Raw genomic sequence first — 24568 nt, 5'->3', positions numbered from 1 at the left:
GGGTTTTTTTTGGTACACATTTTAGGTCAAATTTCTTTCAACAAATAGATCACGGCCCGTGGTGGGAGTTTTCTGCCAGAATTTCATGTAGGTGACCATTCCTCTGTTTCATTGGTCACCAAGTACAACGTCATTCAGTAACAGCTGTGATAGCTGCAATGTTGTTGATGCCCATTATTTTTGGTAACATGGATAGTTCACTAAGATGGGCATTAGATTTACAGTTCCATAAAATGACGTTACAAATTGAATACATACACTGCCTTTGACTGCTCCCTATACTGGATTATACATGTGAGCAGATTCCTTAGCACTGCAAAGTGTGTCCACTTGAATTGATATTAACTTGCACTTTTAAATAAAGCTATGCTTTGGAATGTTCAAATATTTTAGAAGTCCCAAGTTTGAGAAATCTTGTGGTAGAACTTCAGTTCTGTGCAGAACTAAGTGATGGTACTAAAATGGTATCATGAAAAGGAAAATTGTAAGTGCCCAATAAGTGATTTATTAAGCATTGATTATCACCATTTGCCAGAAAGTAATAGTGAGAATAGCAGGGAAAATGATGTCGACACTTGTGTGCTATATGTTACTAGATTGAGAAAAAGAGGCAGAATTGAAACACCAGTTAGAGTGAACTGTGAAAGCAGAAGTCAGAAGAACTACTGATCAGTTATCATTCAGAGGATCTCAAACAGTTATTTGGATGGAAAAATGATTCTTGCCACCACCTTGTGGTGAAAATACAGCTATTTCAGATTTCTAAATATGTCAATCACTTAGTTAATCTGCTTTCTCCTCATCTTGTTAGGAGTATCTTTAATCTTTCTTGATGGCACTCATTTTGTAAATGTACTGTAAGATTTATTACTACAGTGTAATCTGGTCAATTCAAAATACTGTGGGTATTGGAAATCTGAAATAAAAGCAGAACGTGCTGGAGAAACTCGGCAGCAGGCAGAACGGTGGCTCAGTGGTTAGCACTGCTGCCACACAGCACCAGGGACCCAGGTTCGATTCCATCGTTGGGCAACTATCTGTGTGGAGTTTGTACGTTCTGTCCGGATACTCCGGTTTCCTTCTACAGTCCAAAGATATGCAGGCTAGGTGGATTGGCCGTGCTAAATTGCCCATAGTGTTCAGGGAACTGTAGATTAGGTGGGTCACGGGGATGGGTCTGTGTGGAATGCTTTGAGAGTTGGTGTGGACTTGTTGGGTCAAAGGGCCTGTTTCCACGCTGTAGGGATTTTATGATCTGTGGAGAGCAAAACAAAGTTCACATTTCAAGTCCATTATGACTTCTTCAGAACCTAATTTGTTTGCTTTTTTAAAGAAAAAGTCCTTTGCATTACTGTAATTCAACTGGAATTTATTACTGCACTCTAGAAAGCATTGTTTTATATTTTGATAGCCTAGAATGAAGATAAAACTTTGTCATGCCATTTTGTCTGCAATGTTGCATGGTAGATTTTTAAAATGTCCTCCTTTGCTATACTTTCATAATACCATGTTATCTTCAAACTATAAATAAATGTTGGAAAACCATATAGTTGGCAAAACCTTGCTGGCCCTTCTTCCTAAAAATCCAAATAACATGATGATGCAAACTTGAGTATAAATGATATTTCTAGAATCTGCATCATAACTTGTTAGGTTGTTTGCAATGCTATTTCAGGTTCCCTATTAAATTGAAACATGTCTGTTTCTGTGTTTTACATATGGCAAATCCTGTATCTTTGAAATAACATTTCCAGTGGAACATGAGTGGGTCATTCAGCCCCTTGAGCCTGTTTTGCATTCAATTCAATGGCTTCACCTTAACTTCATTGACCTATCATCATTTCATATCTTTAACACTTTTACCTGACAATGCTTGAAGAATCACCCCATTTGGGCTCTTAACACATGCAGCCTTGAAGCTGAAAGCATAATTCCCTTGAGAAAGAAAAGTGTTTATAAAGTGAGTGTTGATCTTACATGAAAAATAAAAATGCTTTTTATCTAAATAGTGAGAGATTGCAATGTTCTTGAGATGCAGAAGTATCAGAGTGTCCTTGTACATGAAATGCAAAATGTTAGAATACAGGAGCATTAGGAAAGCTAATAGAATTTTATTACTTATTGTGAAAGCATATCTGGAGTGCTGTGTACAATGTTGGTCTCTTTATTTACCAAAGGATGTGAATGCATTGGCAACAGTTCAGGGAAGGTTTTCTAGACTAATACCTGACATGAACAGGTTGGCTTGTGGGTAACTGGAAAAAAGATTCACTGTTTAAATATAAAGCTTTGCTCATTAAAGACAGGGATAAGTAGAATTTTGACGGTCATGCCTTCCGAGCTCTCGCTGAAAAGACTGTAGAAGCCGAATTATTGAAGGTAGATTATTGGTGAGTTGAAATGGTAAGTTTTCAGGGGTAGGCAGGAACGTGCATTCCTCAAATCAGTCATGATCTTATTGAGTGGTGGAGCATGGTCAAATGGTCTACTCCTAATTTGTATGAGTTAACTGTTTATTCTGAATAACTGCTGAATTACATAACATGAATTTAAAGAACTGCTTTTTAATAACAATTAAGAAATGATATTGCTCATGCTATATCAGTACCAGAGGATTTCAGTGTTTCTCATTTCTGATTGTGCAATGGCTATATGCAAAGATTAGATATTGTTTTGTTATTATACTGAGTCAAAGATTCTAGGCAGCTTTAGGAACATCCACAAGGAAGGTTGAATCACTGGAATTCTTTAAGCACATCATTTACATATAGAATATTGATATTGCCTCATAGTTCAATATTTTGGTTTTATCAAAACTTTTAAATGTCATTATCTCTGGAGTTAATAGCAGTTATTAAAAGGTTATGATTTGGCTTAATTGGATGCCCTTGAGGTTTGTTCGTGTAAAGGGCCCAAGGTGACTCTCAACAAAATAGCTGGTTGGCTAACAAGCCCGTCTAATTTGTAAACAGTGAGACAGTTGAGGCTAAAGAAAGAGCTAAGAGCATGTACTTATTTCTAATTTTTTTTACCGTATTTTGTCTCCAACAAGCCACTGGTTAATACTCAAAAGAATATTGCAACACATCACAGGAAGATTGAGCTTCCAGTCAACACTTTTTAGATGGAAGTATAAATATTTGGTGCCATTATATGAGTGCAACACTGGCCACTTTTCTGTCACTCTGTTTTAAGGCCAAATATTTGGTCTTATTTGCATTTGTTTTATTTCACTTGTGCGATCTAGATTCACTTGTTTACCATGCCTTTTAGGATCAGAAAATCGTACAATACGGAAGATGCCCTTTGGCCATCAAGCCTGTACCTTTGCTGCCTTCCTGCTTGCAGATTGGTATTCATTAATGAAGTGGAGAAGTTGCACATATGGGGAGCATTGGTTGCCCAGTCCTGAATGCCTTTGAGAAGTTCATTGTGAGGGTGAAGTGGAATAAGGATCGATATTTGTAGGGACTCTTTTTAGTTTCTTTTTCACTAAAAGGTACAAAACATTTTTTTTAACCTTGATTCCTGTGACAAAATTTAGCTTTGTTTTATCCTTGGCTCCAGTAACTTTCCCACATTGTATCAGCCACTATGTATACATTAACACCAGTCATTTCTTCCACTGCTTATAGATGGTTCCACCAGTTTGTTAGTTAAGACTTTTTCACTCAATAAATTACCTTCCCACAGTACCAGCAGGTCACTGCTGACTTTTTTTCTTCTGTTTTTCCAACATGTTTTGTTATCTGATCTCAACTCTGCACTCTTGATTTTGTGACTTAGAAACTCTCTAGCTTTTAATGCCCTTGTGACAAATGACATTACATTTCATGAGGCATTCTAAAAGGTTATTAATGAGCTGGAGTTGAGTTCCCTTTATTATTTGCATGTAGCTAAGAAAGTCAATTTCCAGGTCTCCAATCTCCTGAAACAGTAATTCATTAAAATGAGCTACTTCCTAAATCTATATATGTAGTTATGTTAAAGCATATACTTTACAAGAGCTCATACATACTTTACAAATTTCAGTAACTAAACTTCAGTTGCAAAGAACTTTGGGACATCCCAAGGACATGAAAGTACGACATAAATGTAATTTCTTTCCTCCTGTTTGTTAACAGGCAAAAAGCATTCAGAAAATTTAAGGAATGAGAAGCAATTTTATGCAGAGTTAAATTTCTTATTGTGAAACAATGTATTTTGTGCTATCATCATGTACATGATCTTATGTTTAGTGTATTAATGTGCTGCTTATTTTACTGCACTTTTGCTTAACTACCTGCTTTTTACCCCTCTTAAAGTTAATAATCTTAAGAGAAAGCACTAAAATAATCTCCTTTGATTTAGGTTAAACGTGGAATATCACAACTATAATTTTTCTATCTCTAATCCTCTAATATAGTTAAGTCTATTAAATTGTGCATGGTGTTGAAGTTGTTATATATTGCTTCAACAGCTCCCCATCATTTTTAATGTGAAATTGTCTGTGTGAAATTTTCACTCTGCGCACTGAAATTCCATGGTAGTTTTATTTACTGATCTTTCCCCTCCAAAGTTTGCATCAATTAATTGAGTGTCACAAGTGTGTTTGTTGAAATGTTTTAACATCCTGGCTATTAATACATTGTATAAATGAGTGAATAGTGCACACATCGAATATGGCCAGTGCTGATGGCAAACGTAACTCGATACGAGAGCTGCAGTGGTGTAACATTACTAGCTGATGATCCGTTTTGATTAGGAAATTGAGGCAATGCTCCTATATATATAACTTTAATCAGTCAATCAATAAATATATAAATTTATCACGCATCTCTGAAATAGGTGTGGTACTTGAACCTGGGACACCATGTGCCAAAGGCACCTATACGCTTGTGTTTGGGGAATGATGTTGTTTGTGAGAGATCTTTTTTGGTATATTCCTTTAATATTGTTGTGTATGGTCATAAACTGAAACATACAGCTTAAATTTATTCAATTTTCTGTTTTGTTGCAAATGGCCTTTTTGTTGCAGCTGGCTTTATAAAGTCACCTCTGTCTGAAGTAAAGCTAATGGAAGATGATGTAGAATTGAACTGTGAGGTAATTGGAAAGCCCACACCTGAAATTCAGTGGTGGGGTACAGAGGGCAATGATTCAGAGGTAATGTCACAGCTCTACGATGGTGCACGGCAACGGCGAGTCAAAATCAACTCCAGTTATAACATTGATGCCAAGAGCTCCATCAAGATAATGAATCTAAGTATCGAGGACACTGGCATATATGAATGCAGAGCCAGTAATGATCCCTACCGTAATGACTTACAGAAGAGTCCAAAAGTCAAGTGGATACGGTCTCAGGCGACGTTAATAGTCATTGAACGTGAGTGGTGGTTGCCAAGTTGAGGCAGACATGTGTACCAGTAGCTTTGTCCCAAGTGCCTGGTATGCATATTGGCATCCCTTTTGCCATCCTTTCAAGAAAAGCTCCTGGCACATGCACCGCTGTCCTGTGATCAAAGCCTTACCAACCCTTCTCCACCTCGGCAGTTAACCTGTTTTTATCCAGTGACTTGGTGCAAGGTTGTGAGATTGTTCTGCAACATTTGGATATTGAAAGCAAAATGATTTAATTAAGCCATTTTGACTCCTATGAGAACAACTCTTGAATTGATGGATTTCTTGCTGTGTCATGAAACTGATCAGGCACAATATTTAGAGAACTGGTGGATACTAGGCATTTTTATTGCTTAAATAAGACACACACATATGTTAAACTTGTTTAGCCCTTCTCCAAAGAATCTTGGACCAAATTTTGAAATAAGAAAAGATAAATGATCATAAAAAAAGTTAAATGTTTTGCTGACCATTTATCTTTTCAGTGAAATAGAAATCCTTTTGTAACGTTACAATCTCACACTTTGTTACTGGAATTGCATTTTACCTTCATTGTCAGAAGATGGCACCTGAAAACTTCAGGAAGGCATTGCATATTCTGTGGTTCCTATAAAGCCACCTAGATTCTTACTGGCTACATTGTGATTGTCATTTTGATATCCGTAATGGTTTCCATGTTCTCCCCATCCATGCTTTGACTTTGAGTGCATAAAATTCTCCTTAATCTTCTCCTTGCCTTGTCCTATGCTGTAGTGCCCTTGCATTTTGCTGGTTTTGTTACAGTAGCTAAAATATCACAGTGCAAACCTTTTAAATGGGGGCAAATGAGAATGAACAGGAACCTCAAACTTTTGTGATCAGACTTCTTTGTTGTAACATTATCTTTCATACTAATGGATGAACTGGTTATTGTATGATCTTATTTAAGAACAGCAACCAGTCTCTCTTTAAGATGATGTTGCTGGCGTATTACCAAGGGGTTTAGATAGTGCTGAGGATACGTGACTTTCTTCTTGGGTTTTACAGAATGATCTCTGTTTCAGTACATTTTTAATCAACTTTGATCTCTGCATGAAAAGATACAAACTAGTAGATAGCTCCAGTATCCTATCTGTTCTGTGTAGGCTGAATTTTGTGGCAACAAAACAGTAGTTTGGTTACTATGATATAGATGTTTTTCTAATCAACTTGCTCAGAAATGTAATTTCACATATCTGGAGAAGGTGGGACTTGAACCCAGGCCTCATTTTTCTAGTTCTACATACAAACCAGATCATAGAGATTTATGTACACATTGACTCATTAAATTAGTAGGTTATCAACATTCTGTACTTGGTGGTCAGCAGAAAAGCTGTTTTTGACCATTCTTTAGGGGTTGGTTTGGAGAGGGTTTGCATTTTGCTGCTGTAATGAGCTTAAGTAGTTTACTTTTTCCTCCTTTTGAAACCAATTAGTGCAAATGTCTCAACAAAGCAATTATACTTCTGTAATACTAGTAAAAGCTGTACAACAATATTTACCAGTTCACAGGGCAAGCTTTCACTTAACTGTTATTTGAGCTAAGAGTCATATATTATAGAACATAGAACATTACAGCGCGATATATTGTATGTTTATAGTTTATGCTCTTAAATAGTAAGATTGTTCACCGAATTACTTCTGGGTTTATTGTTATCAGTGCTTTGTGTGGATCATTCATTCTGTTTTAATGTATACATGCACATCTAATGAAATATGAAAGCTTGATTACTTTTTGTGGCAATCTTAGTCTCAAGCTGAAACTTGTTCTTTTCTTACAACCAGACCCAATAATTCTTGTGGATCCTCCTTTCTTGGAGCCAGGGGAAAATTTACCAGAAACAATACTTCGCTGTAACCTGACAAATCCACCCTCTCCTATTGAGGGGCATGTGTGGAAAAAGGATGGCATGAATATCTCTGCCACCAGTAACAGTGGGAATTCAACAATTATGGAATACAAGTATGTATCAGTGTTTCCGCTGTCAGCTAGCCCTTGAATAATTCTATAATTAATTTTAAAAAGTCAATAACTTAGCTGGTGCCAGAATTGCCACTTAGGATGTTTTTCTTCCATTAGCTCATTGTTGTAATGCTTTGTTCTTGTTACTGTTTTCCTTAACCTATCCTCCTCCTTTCCCTCTGCCCCCACCCCTTACGGGATTTTTGTCCACGAGCAAAGTCCTATTTCATTAAATATCCAAATTAGTATTTGGCATTGGTTTCATACCTCTCAGTATAATTGCTGTTATATTTACTGTCGCAATGTCTTCCATTCAAATTTAAATTGTAGGCATTTAAGAGTACTTAAGTTTTGTGTATTGAAGAGTTTCCTGAATTTTTTCTTTATTTCAAGCATTTTGTGCCACTAATCCAAGAAGGTATTTACATACTATTTATGAATGTTCTGAGTTTTGAAAAAAACATTGCAGTGACTCTTGTTTTATTTGGCAATTTTGTTGAAGGTATCTGCTCATACAATGTTTTGCAGTTGGTCCAATTATTGATTAATATTTATCTAAGCCTTTGCACCTGGATTTTGATGCTGTTGGTGGCAATAGTTCTGTAGATTTGTATATACATACATATTTTTCTCCAGCCTTGGCCATTTGCCTTTTGCCTTAGACTGTCTATTTTAACTTCTGTGTGCATGCGCTTTTATCGTCTCCGCACCATCTCTTACCTGGTTAAGAAATTGTTTTTTGCCTCCATTCTATCTATAATCCTGTCATCCATTTCTCCAGTGTCTAATTTTCTGTTTATTTGTGCATGAAGGCTTGGGTTCAGATGTTGGATACTTCAATCCTAGCCATAGCCAAAAAGGAGCAATTTAAGCTGGGATGCAGAGCAGGCCACTTTTAAACTTGCTTTTAGTGACAAGATGACATAATAGAAAGTATGCAGACAGATAAACATAATTAATACAGATAAAAAGTGAAAGAACTGAGGATGTTGTAAATCAGAAACAAAAACAGAAGTTGCTGGAAAAGTTCAGCAGGACTGGCAGCATCTGTGAAGAGAAATCGGAGTTAACGTTTCGGCTGTCACCAGACCCAAAACATTAAATGATTTCTTTTCGGATAATTAATATAGATATCAGCGTCCCTGCGTAAGTCCTAACCTTGGAAAATGTCAACATTAAATCTGTACCCAATAAAAGTTTTCTGTCAAACATGGGCACTGGAACCTCCTGCTGATTACCACCTACTGCCCCCTCCCCTCCCCTCCCCTCCTCTGACAAAGCCTCCACCATTGGAGGAAGCACTGAGGATGGCAAAAGTACAGTATGCTCTTTGGGTGGGGGCCTTAAATGGTCATCACCAAGAATCGTTTGTTATCACCACTTCTGCTGACATAGCTACTAGACTGGGTTCACAACAAGTGGTGAGGTAACTAATGAGGGAAAAGTCCATTTGACCTTGTTCTCACCAACCTGTCTGTTCCAGATATGTCCATTCATAAATAACATTGGTAGTAGCGACCATTTATGTGGAGATGAAGTCTTGTTCTTTTCGTAGAGGCTATCCTCCATTTTGTTGTGTGGTACTACAGTTGTGATAAATGGGACAGACTTCAAACAGATCTAGTAGCTCAAAACTGGCATCCATGAAGTGCTACAGGCCATCAGCAGAATTGTATTGAACCACAGTCTGTAATGTCATGGTCCAGCATATCCTCCAGTCTACCATTACCATCAATCCAGGCAACCAATTATACCTACTTCAATAAAGAGTGTACATGGACATGCTAGGAGCAGCGCCAATCAGGCATACTAAAAATGAGATGTCACTCTGAAGTTACAACACAAAAGTACTTGCATGCCAAGCATCAGAATCAGTATGTAACAGATGGTGCTAGGCATTCGCAACAAGTCGGATTGAATACCACATGCAGTAGTGAGTAGTGTGGGCAATTCCATAATTAACGAGATGAAAGTCCACAAATATCTCCAGCCTCAACGATGGGAATGGGCCAGTACGTTTGTACTGAAAACTGCCGTATTCGCATCCTCCTTTGTGCGTTTGTCTGACAGTGTGAAAAATTGGCCATGTGCATCCTGTACACAAGAAGCAGAACAAATCCAACCTGGCCAATTATTGCCATAACAGTCTCTTTCCAAATCATTAGCAAAGTATTGGTGACCCCATCCATCAATGTTATTAACTAGCAGTTGAAAATAGTAATTGGCTCACTGATGCCCAGTTTGGCTTCTACCAGGGCCACTTGGCTCCTGACCTCATTACAGCCTTGGTCCAAACGTGGACAGCAAAACTGACTCCAGAGGTGACGTGAAAGTGACTGCCTTTGACATCAAGACAATTTTTGACCCAAGTGTGACATCGAAGAGCCCTAGCAAAACTGGTCTAAATGGGAGTTGAGGCAAATCTCCTTTCTGGTTAGAGTCATACCTGACTCCAAGTAAGATGGTGTGATTGTTGGATCATCTCAGCATCAGAACACACTGGAATAGTTCATTTGGTAATGTATGGGCCCAACCATTTTCAGCAGTTTAATCATTAACCTTCCCTCAATCGTGAGGATATAGTGGGGGTGTTCATTGTGCAGTAGTCGGCACCATTCACGACTCCTTAGATACTGACACAATCTGCACATGTGCAGTAAAACCTGATACAATATTTAGGCTCAGGCTGATAAGTAGCAAGCAACACTTGTGTCACACAACTGCTAGCAATGACCATTTCTTATAGAAGAGAATATAATCATCACCCGTTGATATTCAATAGCATTACCTTTGCTGAACTCTTTACTGTCAACATTTTGAGGATTACCATTGACCAGAAACTGAGCTAGACCAGCCATCTAAATACTGAGACTACAGACCAGGTTGGAATCATAGAGTCGTACATCATGGAAACAGACCCTTCGGTCCGACCAGTTTGTGCTGAACATAAGCTCAAACTAAACTAGTCCCACCTGTCTGGCCTTGGCCCATATCTCTCTAAACCTTTCTTATTCATGTATCTATCCAAATGGCTTTTAATGTTGTAAATGTGCCTACATCCACCAATTAGGAAATTCATTCCAGCATGAACCCCCTCTGTGTTTAAAAGAAAAAAAAAATTGCCTCTCGTGTCTTTTTTTTTAATCTCTCTCCTCTCACGTTAAAAATGTGCCCCCTAGTCTTGAAATTCTCCCCCCCCCCTCCTCCCCCCCCGCAATATAGGGAAAAGACAACTACCATTAACTCTGTTTATACCCTTCATTATTTTATAAACTTCTATCGGGTCGCCTCTCCCATGGAAAACATTTCAGCCTATCCAGCCTTTCCTTATAACTCAAACTTGCCATATCCAGCAATATCCTGGTAAATCTCTTCTGAACCCCCTTCAGCTTGATAATATCCTTCCTATAACTGGGCGATCAGAACTGGACACAATATTCCAGAAGAGGCCTCACCAATGTTCTTTACAACCTCAACATGACTTCCCAACTCCTATACTCAAAGGACTGAGCAATTAAGGCAAGTGTGCCAAAAGCCTTTTCAACCACCCTGTCTATATGTGTTGCAAACTTCAAAGACTTGTGTACCTGCATCCCTAGGTCCCTCTGTTCTATAACACTACCCAAGGCCCTACCATTAATTGTATAAGCTCTACCCTTGTTTGTTGTACCAAAATGCAATACCTCGCATTTATTCAGATTGAACTCCATCTGCCATTTTTCAGCCCATTGACCCATTTGATCAAGATTCTTCAGTAATCTTAGAAAACTTTCTTCACTGTCTACTATGCCATTAATTTTGGTGTCATCCGCAAACTTACTAACTGGCTTTCCATATTCTCATACAAATCCATTATATAAATGGCAAACAAGAGGACCCAGAACCGATCCCTTTGGAACACTGCTGATCATAGGCCTCCAGTCCGAAAAGCAGCCCTCCACCATTATTCTCTGTCTCCTGCCGTTAAGCCAATTATGTATGCAGTTGGCAAGCTCGTCCTGAATCCCATGTGACCTAACTTTACTAATTATCTAGGAAATCTGTTGAGGAAATCCATTCCTGTTTTTCCAGTGCATGTCAACCATTCCTAACACACAAGTCAAGAATGTGACAGAATACTCTCTGCTTGCCTGGGTGGCTGCTGCACCAACACTCAAGGAACCTGACACCATCCAGGACAAAGCAACCTATTTGATTGACCCTCCCCAGCCACCCTCCTCAACATTCACTCTCCACCACCGATGCAATGCAGCTGTGTGTACCAGCTACATGTTGCACTGTTGTGGCTCACCAAGACTCCTCTAACAATACCTTTTTAAACTTGCTACCTGTGCCGTCTGGAAGGAGAAGGCTGAAGATGAGTAGTGCCTTTTAGAATTAAACATGCTTTTGCTGGTAACTGATGATGGCAGAGCTAGATAATTCCCTCCAAGACCTCTAATGCCATATTACAACACTTCACAAACTTTTTGTCATTGTGACCTCATTTCAAAGTTTGAAAATTGTCATGACCCCTCAGTGAGAACTGAGAGTATAGGATAGGAGTAGTGACTGTACGAGCAGGAGCATGGCTGTTATAACTTTCTGATCTCCATGGCAACCATTGCTGCCTCCAAGTTTGGGGCACGAAAATTTCAGCTGTTGATCCCACTTGAGATTCCAGTCCTTATTTTGAGAAGCTGTGCCTTGTTAACTTGAAATGCCAAATGTATTTAATGATAAATAAAATAGCAAAAGGCAGAGGGTCAAATGGATTAAAAAGTTTTGTACAGTTCACACACAGGATCCATAAGAAACTGAATATATAATTACATGAAATGTTGAGTTAAAAATTGATTAAAATCTCTAATAAAATTTTGGCCCTTGCATTGTTTCTTACTGAGGGGTTTGAATTATAAATGCAATATATGTGGAGTGTTGCCTGACATCACGTTCACATCTCTTGGAACAAGCAATGTAATTGGAATCAAAATAAGACGCCTTTTAATTTTCTGTTTCTGGTGTAGGATGGCCTTTAGGAAGTAGTCACATGTCATATATCCTTCATTAGTTATGATTAGCATGCAACAATATTTTAAAGTTCATCAGTTTCCCTTGGGATTCAGAGCCATCTTTAGATTTTAATTTTGGAAAATGCTCACAGGATAAACTTAGTTTTCTTAATTGGGTAAACATTTCACCCAGAAAATCTGTTATTGTTCTTGGTAATTCATTACAGAATTTTTTGTATAAAATTGGAATATCTTCCTTTTTGACTGTTCACTTTTTTCTTTAGACTGACTGCTGTTGATGCAAAACATTCAGGAGAGTACAGTTGCCATTACTTCACTACACCTGTTAGCAACAGTAGTATCTATGTGAGAGGTAAGGAATTTTAACTGCAAATTCCTTGTTGATAATGGTGTGAACAAGCTGAATGAAAGTGCAGACTGGAGTCATGCCCATTTGCTGTAGTAGATGTACATGTGATTATAAAAGAATTGTTGAAAGATAAGATGAATTTTCCCACATTCTGCCAATGTCTCTTTTGGGGAGTTTGCATGGTTTTCCCCCCCATTATCCTTGGCTACTTTTGCAATTCACTGTTACTCCCCTAGTAAGCCCATCTCCATGACTGTGTTGTGGCACAATCTTGTACTTGCCAGGAACAAAAACTCAAGTTGCTAGAAAAGCTGAGCAGGTCTGGCAGCATCTGTGAAGAAAAAGTCAGAGTTAACGTTTCGGGCCTGGTGACCCTTCCTCAGAATTGAAGGAGTACATGTGTCTTTGCAAAAATTAATAAAATGCTGTTCTTAGGCTTCACTTTGCTTGGATCGCCGGCTGATAATTTTGGGGTAGACATGGGTCAGTTCTGAAATGGCGTCTGCATCATATTGAGATTACAGATCTCGTATCTAAATTAGCCCTTTGCTTCTAATATTCACTGCTCTTGCCACCTATTCTTCTGTTCAAAATCTAATTCCTAAGCAAGAGTTGGCAAAAACATCAAAGCTCTGAAATTTGGCTTTTTTTTTTGACATTAGAGTGGCTGAATTTACATGACCAAAATGACTATATAGTGGCATATTGGTATGTATTCTCCATTTTGTTATTTGTACATGTTGAGTCCAAATTGAAATGAGCAAGGACAAGTAACCGAATTGTTGTCTGGTATTAATTCAGAATATATTCCGAGATTCTTGAGCTTTCATAGTACAGAAATGTTATGGTGCCTGACCACCCCTGGTGCCATGAGAAGAACTGGGCTTGTTTTGAAAATATGTAAAAATAATTTTTTTTAAACCTAGCTGCACCTGGTGTAAGCAGTGACAAGAAATCTGAACATGGAAACGAAGGTGATATTGGAGTGCTCACGTGCAAAAGCAGCGGGTATCCACCAGTTGATAGCTGGTTGTGGTCTCGAAAGACTGATCAGAGTGATGAGGTAAACAAGGACATAATCAACTAACAGTTCATAACTTTCTAAGATATTTCTACATTTTGATCACACCCATTCGGTGTTATTTGCTCTTTTTCTCTTAGTTTTTTTTGCTATGAAATTCAACGTCAAGCTTTTTAATCAACTATTAAAATACTTTTCCTCTTCCTCACATTGAGATAAGCATGATTGAAGTGCAGCCATTGCAGAAGTGGTTGTTGTGTTCTAGTAATTCAGCTTTTGTATCACAGTTCACAATTTTGTTCATAATTTTACAATTGGATTCATGAGCACACTGAATACTTTTCTAATGTAATTGAGATCTTCTGTGGCTAAAAACAGATTAAGATAGCATTTTAAAGCATGTAATTAAGGGAAATGTGTGTAAATATATAAATTTTTAAATCCAGTTATCTTTTGCTGAATATCACTCTGAATTTATCAGTGTTTTCGGTTTGTTCACCAAACAAAACCAGGAATGAGGGAGCTGTTGGAGTACTGTTGTTACATTGAATAACATGTATTACGTTATGTAGTATTGGACTCAGTTTCGAGTCATATCTGGCATATAAGCTGGCTGGTGTTGAAGGTCAGTCATCTCAGCTGTTTGTAAATTCACTGCAAGCCACTCACCAATCTGACTTGGGAATATATGCCTCTTCCTTCACTGTCACTCTGAAGAACCAGTAGCTCCCTTCCAAATGCTTTGTGGATCCACCTTCACCAAATAGACTGCAACAGTTCAGGGAGGCAGGTCACCACCACTTTCATGAGGGCAACCATGACTGGGCAGTAAATGATAGCCCAAATGTGATGCCCACATCCAGTGAATGAGTAAAAAAATCATACTAACATGTACAAAGCAGATATCCACCATGTGCAAACATGATATATTTGAAAACCTGATATGTCTAATACATGTAGAAGCATTTCATTAGAACACTGAATATTTGAGTACTTTTTGCTGCTTGCAGATTTGAAATTAGTATTTTAAAAGAACATTTGCCTCCAATGTAGGTAATTGCCAACAATACAATGAAATTTGAAATCAGGAGTACAGCACAAGAGACACAGTTGCGCATCCATTCTCTGAATATTAAGGAAGACCAAGGAGATTATGTTTGTAATGCAACCAATGAGGTTGGCACACAAGCGGTGACGATTCACCTTCGAGTTCGTGGTCGTTTCGCTGCTTTCTGGCCCTTTTTGGGAATTGTTGCAGAGGTGATTGTACTTGTTGCAATTATCTTCATTTATGAGAAAAGGAGAAAGCCTGATGAAATTTCAGATGGTAAGTTAACAACAGACTTTTTAATCACTTATGATATGTGTGAGCTTGTGCTGTCTAGAAATTTAGAACTTGATCTTTACCAAAGTTAACCGAAAGAATTGTACTCCATTTCATTCGTGGACGGAGTTTCTCAAAAAGCTAGTATTGAAGATATGCATTGACTATCTGTTGTCTCATTCTTGCTGGCTATCATATGCCAGTACATGATGCTAGAGATTATGTAACACCAGGAACATGCTGGGAATGAATTTATGATGCCCTGATCATTAAGTAGGAGAACACTGAAGTTATAGCAATTGTTTTTTGTGGCATCCAGTCTCCTTCCTTCTGTTTTGCTGTTCAGCCACTCTGTTTTTGCGATACCATGTTTCGCTTGTAACAGCACAACTTATGGTAGGGCAAGTAGCAAGAAAGATGAAACATCCTGCACTAGTCTCAATTCTGGCTGTCTAAAAACTGGACATTTCTATAAATTGCTATACATTGTCAGTTTTCATTGTTATTAGATCAAAATGACTAGGTAGAATAATTTAGCAGATGCTGTATTGACATGGTAGCTTGTTGGATTCACACAACGGTCTTTTTCTCTGTTTTGGCCTAAATTACCCTTGGTACCACCTAGAAGCATATTCACTTGATTTCATGTCTCCATGTACTGAACTAAGATTCAAGTTTCCTTTTCGCAAACACCTAAGATCCAAAATCTGGCAAGAATATGATCCCAAGGTTTTTAGTAACTGTCTGATTCTCTAATTGTAACACTTGACTGCTTGTGAGAGGAGTATAATTCACTCTGTCATATTTATTGTTCACACATTTGAACTAAAGGCTGACTTGTATTTGGTCTTCAACATTCTGTGGTATTGTAGAGATTAGAGTCAGACTCAGACTAGCTAGACATTGCATGAAAATGGAACATTAAAAGAATTCTCAGGTAGAATTTCTCTAGGGCTTTCAGAATTACAGCAACCTGTCTATCTCATTTCTTTGTCAGAGTCCTAGAATGCAACTAAAAAGATTTTATTTTCCATTGAAGCTGCAATAGCTTGCACACATTCCCTTTTGACTTAGAGCAGTTCATGTCATTTAACGGATGTGTCATTGGCAAATCCAGTGAAGAGCTTGGGAGGTGTAAGGGCAGGTGACCGTAAATGTGATCAACAAGGTTGATCTTAAGGACCATCATAAATGTGAATGCCAGGAGAATTTTGTTACAAGTGTAAGTGCTGATATGAAGTTGTCATAAAGCTCCCCTTTTAAGCTAATATTGTAGATATTCTTTGCATTATGCTTCTAGTAAGGTTTTGATGTTGCTATGAAAGTAAGGTACATATAAGTTTCTGAAAATAATTACCAAATTTCATGTTGCCACTCTTTGATTCTGTTTTAATTTGAAGTGAATTGTACATGGATAATGGGTATTTGTCATTTTATTGTGTGCACGCACTGTCACTAAATTGACCAAAATCTTAATTTCTGTTCAATGGGATCTGTTTGTTAACCAGAAACCATTGCTAAAATAAAAACAGTGCTGGAAATGCACATCTGGCTGGTGGGAATTTAAAGGTAAAGTAAAAGTTAATAATTTGTATAAAACCTTTTGTCAGTGTAGGATGCATAAAACATTAATTTTCTTGGAGAATCTGTCTGATAAGATTGAGAGTTCCAACATGTTTTTTAGCTGTGCAACAAGTGAGAGAGATCTTATCCGCATTGCAGGACATGGTTTGTACGTCACCAAATCCTCCTCCAATGTGTTTATTGTTTGTGCATTGGTCTTCAATTGGAGAAGCTAATTAGCCTCTAAGTGGCTAATGTAATGGCATGTGCTTGTGCATATGCCACAGCGTGAAGTGTTTTTGTAATACTGAATTGAAATCTTGTTTCAGATAGATTGACCATGCCTCACTTGTCTCTCCATTTACACAATATGTAACCTCAAACTGAATATAGTCACCACTGTAGTTACAGGGACGGTGTGAGGCTCATGCCAGCTGCTGGGATAACAACTGAACCTTTTTTAAAAACTGTTTCATACTTGTCTACTTACCATATCGAGACTGGACTAGGAAGGCTGCAGTGGGAGGAGAGACAGAAGGACTGGGAGAAGTCGTTGGGAGGAATGGAGAGGGTTGGTGGTCAGTCAATTATTAGGTTAGCTTGAGGAACAAATCGAAGGGAAGCACTGTTCCATCTGACCTGCAAAATGTGCTGAAGAGACATTGGCCTATACCATGCAGCAATCCTCATATCCCTTTAATTGCCCAATTTCCCCAAGCCTTGGGAACAGTTCCCTCACCCATTAAATCAAAATAATTTCAAATCAATTGAAACATAATTCTGATATTCTGCACATCTTTAATTCCAGCAAAAATGGATTTTGGATGCAACAATCTGCTAGGCTTGCACAGTTCTTTGTGATTCAAAATACAATATAGAGAACTGAAAAATGCAGATGCTGGAACTCTGAAGCAAAAACAGAAATTGCTGGAGAAACTCAGCAGGTTTGGCAGCATCTGTGGTGAGAAAAAAGTGAATGTTTCAAGTCCAATAATCATTCTTTTCAGAACAGAAGTAGGGTCACTGGACTTGAAACGTTAGCTCTGTTTTCTCTCCATAATTGCTGCAGAACCTGCTGAGTTTCTCCAGCAATTTCTGTTTATGTGCCTTCTGACGTATTTATATTATAACGTATAAAACTAAATTCTGAGCAGCAAGCAGAGGCACTAGAATTTACTTAACTCTCAGTTTAAATTGGGAATATTGGACAGTAGCAATGTTAGGTCCTGCAATTTTAGGACATGCGTCTAGAATGAAATTGACCTTCACCAAAGGAGAAAGACTGAGTTATAATGCATCAATAGTCCATAAGGATGATAGTACAAGGTAGCGGTCGAGGTTAGATAGACCTTAGGTTTCGGGTAAAAGTTCGGCACAACATCGTGGGCCGAAGGGCCTGTACTGTGCTGTACTGTTCTATGTTCTATGTTCTATGTTCTATTTACACTGGTCCCTTTTTTGTCTTCATAGCACTCTGGTTTGTTTTCATCAAACCACAGTAGAAATGAAAATTGGACATAATGTAAAATAGGTTGGTCGTTGGTTATAAACCTGCTTTGAGCTACTGCTGAAGACACATTTGAATCCTAAACTATTTGGTTAAGGTCGTGTGGCAATTGAAACTCTGTGGAGCATTGAAATTTTAAAGCTTCTTTTCACTTGCTGCTAGTTTAGAACAAGGTCTTTCTTTATGCAGTCGAAGCAAAATACTATTCCTTGATGAAAAATGTTTTCTTTCTCATTTGCTGCTGGTTCATATCCTGCGGTAAGTGGAATAAAATGCATGTCGGTCTGAAGCGACATAACTCTGTTAGCTGAGTCGCTCAGAATTAGGTTCCTACCATCTCTGCACTGTTGTGCTTCTTACATGTTTAGCATTAAGTTACTGTAAATCGAACAAACTGCTTATTCAACATGCCCTTCAGCTGTCACTTCTGAGTGCTGTAAAGCCATTTATCATGCTTAGCTATGTTTGTTTCTCAGCACATCATTCTAAAATTGAAGAATAATTGTGAATGGGTAATATGGAATATAACATAAATATCCAAAGTTGTAACATCAGCCATAAGACATGTAAATGTCCTTGCCAACTACATTATTTTATTTATATTCAAAATAGAGTAGAATACTGTGCATCATGAGAGTTTTATGGTTGTGACACATCACTAATCATAGAGTATGCAGGTCACTGCACCATGGCCGACAGATGGCAAATGTTTACTATATTGTGCACTTCATGGTAAGGCTATCTGAGGGCTTTCATTTTGTAAACTAAATGACACAAATGATAATATCATTCAAGTGATTACTACTCATCTTGATAACATCAAAATGGCATATAACATAAATATAAAGAAAATGCAGTAGAAAGATCGGGGAAAATTTGTTTGGATGGGAGGATGGAGGGCAAAACCTGTCACCGGTACCTTCATTTCCACAGGTACTTGCCCCATAGCTCTGTGAGTACTTCAGAAATTATAACCATCCCCTCCCCTCTCCCCACCCTAATCTATCTGTTTGATAAAGTAATTTTCATACTTGGTAGCTATTTCTGAGTACAAATTATTTTGGCCAAACCACATCCCTTTCTCAATTAAAATGGTTCTATAGCCAGGAGCAAATCAAAGCCTAACTCTATGGCAAATGCATTTATTTAGTTTTGCTTTTATGTGTAACTATAATCAGCTTCTGTCAGTGACAGTTTATCGATTTACAGTACTGCTAAAATGGAAGCAAACATGATTAGGCAAAAGGTGCATTCACCTAATCCGAGTTGATGAGTAATTCACAATGTCTCCAAACCATTTTCATTTGGAAATTGGTTTAAAAAATAATCTTGACTTAAAATTGTAATTCAAACAAAAATATTTTTCAGTGGATAAATGAATATTCTGATGGAGGGCTTTTGGAGACTTCCAAGACCTTGAGCCTAAACTTGTGCCTCATTTAGGATGAACGCTGCTATGCAGCTTGCCAACAGCATAAGGCTGCTGCTGATCTGCAGCTCTACTCTGGTGCTAATTTTCAAATTCTACCTAATTTAGTGCTGGTTTTAGGAGTAAGAAATTGCATCTTTTTCGCATACAGGTTTAAGGTAGTACGTTTGAGAACTATAACTTATAGCTGAAGTGGCAAGACGTATTCCTATGGGTAATCATCTGCTTTTAGGGAATACATCCGTTACTACAGTAAACATGTTTGACACCTGAAGGTAACTTCTCAAACAGTGCCTTGTGAAATTGAGGTGCAGTCTTGTTGTCGGGTTTGCTGAGGACCCCAAGAAGCAATGAACAATTACTGCAATTTCTAGGGAACCTAGCAAAACAAATGCTAAATGCCAGTTTATACATTCGGCTTCAATAATATCTGAAAGGTGATATGCCACTGTATAGTAACATTGGCCTCTTTCTCGAATTGTGTTCTGTCTTTCAATGTTAGCAGTTTATTCTGTAACTTCCATACCAGAAACTGTTGTGATGATCTGCCATACTGTAAGTTGAGGTACCTTTTGTCTAGGGTCTAAAATCTATTGCTCTTGAGAGAGTAACGTTTGTTACAAAGCTGAACGAAAATCTTGTGCATTTCATATTAAGAAATTGAATGACAAAACAAAATATGAATTCATTAAAAATGTTCATATACCCTTACTGATGCGTTTTTATTTTGTGATTTGCATGTTGGTTTGATAACCAGATGATGAACAAGGATCTGCACCCTTGTAAGTTTGTCCACATAATTTCACATTTAAAAATTTGTTTTTGCATTAGCTATTGCAAGTACCTTGTAACTGAATTGTACTCCTTCTCTCATAGGAAAAGTAATGCATCCATGAATCATAAGGATAAAAATATCAGACAGCGAAACTCCAACTGATTTGGTTTCGTCCTTCGGGAAAGGTCTGTAGATTCTTTCATTAAATAGTTAAATCTTTGCTCACTCTTGTGAACTGTTTCTTGTTTCACCAAGTTCCAGATGCTGAACCATTCACCTTCATTTGTGTGGTGATAATTATTTCTAGATACTTTCACAAAAAGGCACTGCACAATTCAACCTGCATTTTTGTTTTAACTTGCATGTGGCACATAACAAGGCAGATTGGCACCTACTGACTTAAACTAGTATTTCTTAAATATTTTAAAGAATACCACTATATAAACAGAAGAAAATGGTATTTATATAGTGCCTTACATGGCCACAGAATGATCCATAGTGCTTTACAGCCAGTGGTTTTATTTTAAGAATAGGCACCAGTTTTAAGAAAAAGTGACAGCCAGTTTGCACACGGCCAGTAATGTCATAATGACCAGATAATTTACTTTGTGTTTGACTGAGGGAACAAACATGAGTCAGGACAAGGATTATGGTTCTATCGTGATGAGCATAGGATTTAGGAAAGTCTGTTATAAATGTAAGTGTTTCATGACCTATATAGAGGACTTCATGCTGACTATGATCTTTTGTTAAAAACTTCTTAATGAATGCAATGAATTGAAACTGTTAAAATTCCCATGGCCTGTAATTGGCTCATGAGTTTGAGAGTAATAGTCCATGTTGAAGTTGCACTTGCCATGGAGATGTTGGAGCCTGTTCAAAGGGGTTGATAAATAATAATTAAATGCGGGGTGATGTTTTCTTAATTAGCTGTCTATGCTATGAAAGATCTATGGTATAACAACTATTTCAATGAATTAATACTGCATGTAGTAGAGCTATGAGTTTGATGTTTTTCTACTAACCAAAAGCAGGCGGGCACCAAGATTCTATTGGTTGTCTGTTGACAAAACCTATGTAGGTCAGTTGCTCAAAAAAAAATTTTAAACGTGAGAAGAACAATACCATGAACATTTTGTATAGACCTGCCATTTCTTTGAAATATTAGGCCATCATAAGTAGCCACCCACCTATAATTTCTATTTTTCTTGAAGTGAATGGAAGTTTAGTACAGAAATATCAGAGTAAAAAAATGGTTTATAGCAGCCTGAAATCTGACAATCAGTGGCCAGGTACTGCCCGACCTGCTGGTATTTCTAGCATCTTGATTTACTGCTGGTTTTACTTGAGATTTTCATCTGCAGTGTTTTGTTAATGATTACAGCCATTTGTTCAAGATAACTAAGTAACTGAAATGATTTTTGCTTCCCTAGGAAGAAGCCTACGCAACTTAAGCAAGACTACAGAATGGATGGGTTTTGTAGATGTCACAGAATGTCATCTTCAACACAATTAAAGTATTGATCGATTCGGATCCTAAAGTATTTGGATCTCTACAGAAAAATTAAAATTTAACAATTTAACTGCTAATGCCTTTCAACCCACTGTAAGATGCCATTGGCACTAGCAGAGAATTGGTTAAAGGGACAGTATATCATTTAGGCCTTTTTCACCTGTATAAACTGGACTAAAATGCTTCTGGTAACAATTTTGCTTTTACTTAGACAGAAATCTGTCTTCTGTTATGTATAAATGATTAATATTAGTTCCATTCTATAAATTACAGATTATTGTAATTGATTTGATACAGCTGGAATTTGTGAATGCAAATGCTCCACACTTCAACTTTTGAAATGTAGTGCAATTGGTGTGCTGTCTCAGTTCTGCATGCTTAGAGTGAAAATTGGCTTCTGCATTTCATGGTACGGTGGTGTTCTAATGTATTCGGGTTGTTTCTATTATTGTAGTGGTACTTCACGAAGAAGATGTTGTTTTGGTATTTAAATACAGTGCTTGTGGGAGTCCTCCATTAAACAAGTTTATCATGAATAGAGACTTTTTAAAATGACAGGATAATACTATAGACCACAACTTTATAATTACAGTTAACTGAAACAAGATGGGGAATTTATTTCTTATATCTGAAAACAGGGTAGTATGGAGATTAACATCAAAGTGATAAACGTAATAGTATTTAAGCCCCACTGTCAGCTTCCTGGTACTGGTTTTATTGTTGGTCTGAGGAGCTTACCTGAATCAGGCAAAAATTTAATGAATATGTTTAAATCAAGACCCTATTGTGTAAATAGAGCTCACATACCACAAACATTGCTGAGTAATATACAGTAGTTGCAAGCCCTCAGAAGTTGGTGAAAAATAATTTTGTAGGACCTGAATATGCAAGACTTTTCCCAGACTCCATAATACTTTTACTTTGGACTTGAACCACCAAAGTTTGCCTTCTCTGAATCTAGCAATCTATTTGGAACACCCAATTTGGAGTGAATGTATTGCTGGTTCTATTTAACCTGGGTCTACAAATTCTGCTGACTGTTCAATCATTGGATGGAAGACAATCTAAGAGACTCACTTTGTAGCACTGGTTTCCTGTTGAGACATTTCTAGGTCATGGGGGTGCTTTAAAATGTACTAGAGTTATTACTTGCAAATGTTTTTCGTCATTGAGCTTAAAATGTTTGTCATCTCCCACTCCTCAGTATTGTTGGTATGATTATGTGTACTATGTTATCTTTAGAGTAAGCTATTTTCTTGTTTTATGGACTGCGATTCCCATTAGACTGCAGCTAATATATTTATAGCACAGTGTTGCTACTGTCCAGTTAGTGGTAATATCTAATGGAGCTTGATTTGCCAATATTTTGTTGTCCTTTTGTCCAGGAAAGAAAAGGCCCAATTAATATGATGGTCATTTTGTTGTTTTGTGATTTCCACCTTTTTTAACCTTCAAAATATGCCCTTCTGAAGGATCAACTTTGTTCGAAGTTTGAAATCATTCTACTCGAGTCCCACTTTTCCATAAATAATTTCTTTAAAAATGATAGACACAATGTGATTATTGAGAATTAAACTTTTATTGAAATCCTTGAGAGTGAGAAACCCTGAGAAATGTGTTTGATTTGGATTGTACCATTTTGTATAGATAGGGGCTAGTTTATGGTATTTGGCCATTACACTGTACTAATGTTTAGTTGTTTTACATGTAATGCACTAACTTTTGTTCTGAATCTGTACTGCTAAAGTATAATAATTCTTTAGAATGAAACTTGATAACTTTTTCATGTTGCCACACCATCTCAGCAGTATGTGATACTGATATCAGAATTTACGTCAATAAAAATTCCTTTGATTTTATCGACTTAATCTGTAAAATTTATTTTAATATTTTTTGAAACATCCTTCTTCCCCCAATTCAAATGAAGGAATAAAAATGCTTTTCATCTGAAAGTTGAAATCTGATTACAAACCCATATAGGGCCTGGACATCTCAGCAGGTTGACCACACTTTCTGGGAGCTGAATTTTCACCATCTACATGGACAAAAATGTCACAATGTTATGTTGATTAAGTAGCTGGTTTTCGAAATTATGGACCTCGCTAAATGACAGCTGAATTCGCTGCAGGCTACAGAAACTGAAGCTCAGTTTAAGTTTTCTGATCTGCATAATCCATAGTTCTATTTCATGATGATTGAAGGAAATTTCATGTTTGAAACTATCATGGTCAGCCGCAGTGCTAAAGAGTCCCCACTGAGTGTACATCGCTTTCTCAGGATTTCAAAGGCTGTCTGTGAGAGGACTGCCTGGAGATGTGATGTGTTAACAGTTTTGTGTATGGTCAACAATTCAGGAGAATTCTAACAAATTTTTCCATAGCCGCACTTAGCATTACTTTCTTTATTATAAGCCTGTACTTGATTCAAATTATAGCACCATAGTTTACAAGTGATGTATAAGGTTAAATGGTCCTTCCTGGCTGCATTGTTACAGTCCGTTGATTGCATCTGTGATCAATGAATTGCACAAACCTGTGAAGAGAATGTTAAAACATGCTTACAATTATGTTTGTGTCCTTTGTGACCTCCAAGGTACTTGCTGGCACAAAACACCTACTTAAATGGATATATTTAGATTTAAATCCCTGAATGGGAAAATAGCACGCAGTACTGACATCCTTATAAAGTATCTGTTTAAAATACTTATCTAACACA

General features: G+C 37.4%; 1 protein-coding gene across 1 annotated transcript; it reads left to right on the top strand.

Annotated features, from left to right (window-relative positions):
- Positions 1 to 4992: 4992 nt before the first annotated feature.
- bsg (basigin) lies at positions 4993 to 23716 on the top strand (the record flags this gene model as incomplete). The annotated part of the gene is made up of 8 exons (XM_048613923.1): positions 4993 to 5365; positions 7183 to 7360; positions 12636 to 12724; positions 13648 to 13784; positions 14796 to 15069; positions 20323 to 20347; positions 20442 to 20525; positions 21774 to 23716. Coding segments are annotated over 7 exons (1137 nt in total), but the record flags the coding sequence as incomplete, so codon positions are not given.
- Positions 23717 to 24568: the final 852 nt, after the last annotated feature.

This window comes from Rhincodon typus, chromosome 29 (assembly GCF_021869965.1).
Source record: "Rhincodon typus isolate 14 chromosome 29, sRhiTyp1.1, whole genome shotgun sequence".
Classification (NCBI taxonomy): Eukaryota; Metazoa; Chordata; class Chondrichthyes; order Orectolobiformes; family Rhincodontidae; genus Rhincodon; species Rhincodon typus.
This window is presented reverse-complemented; position numbering and strand designations above follow the sequence as displayed.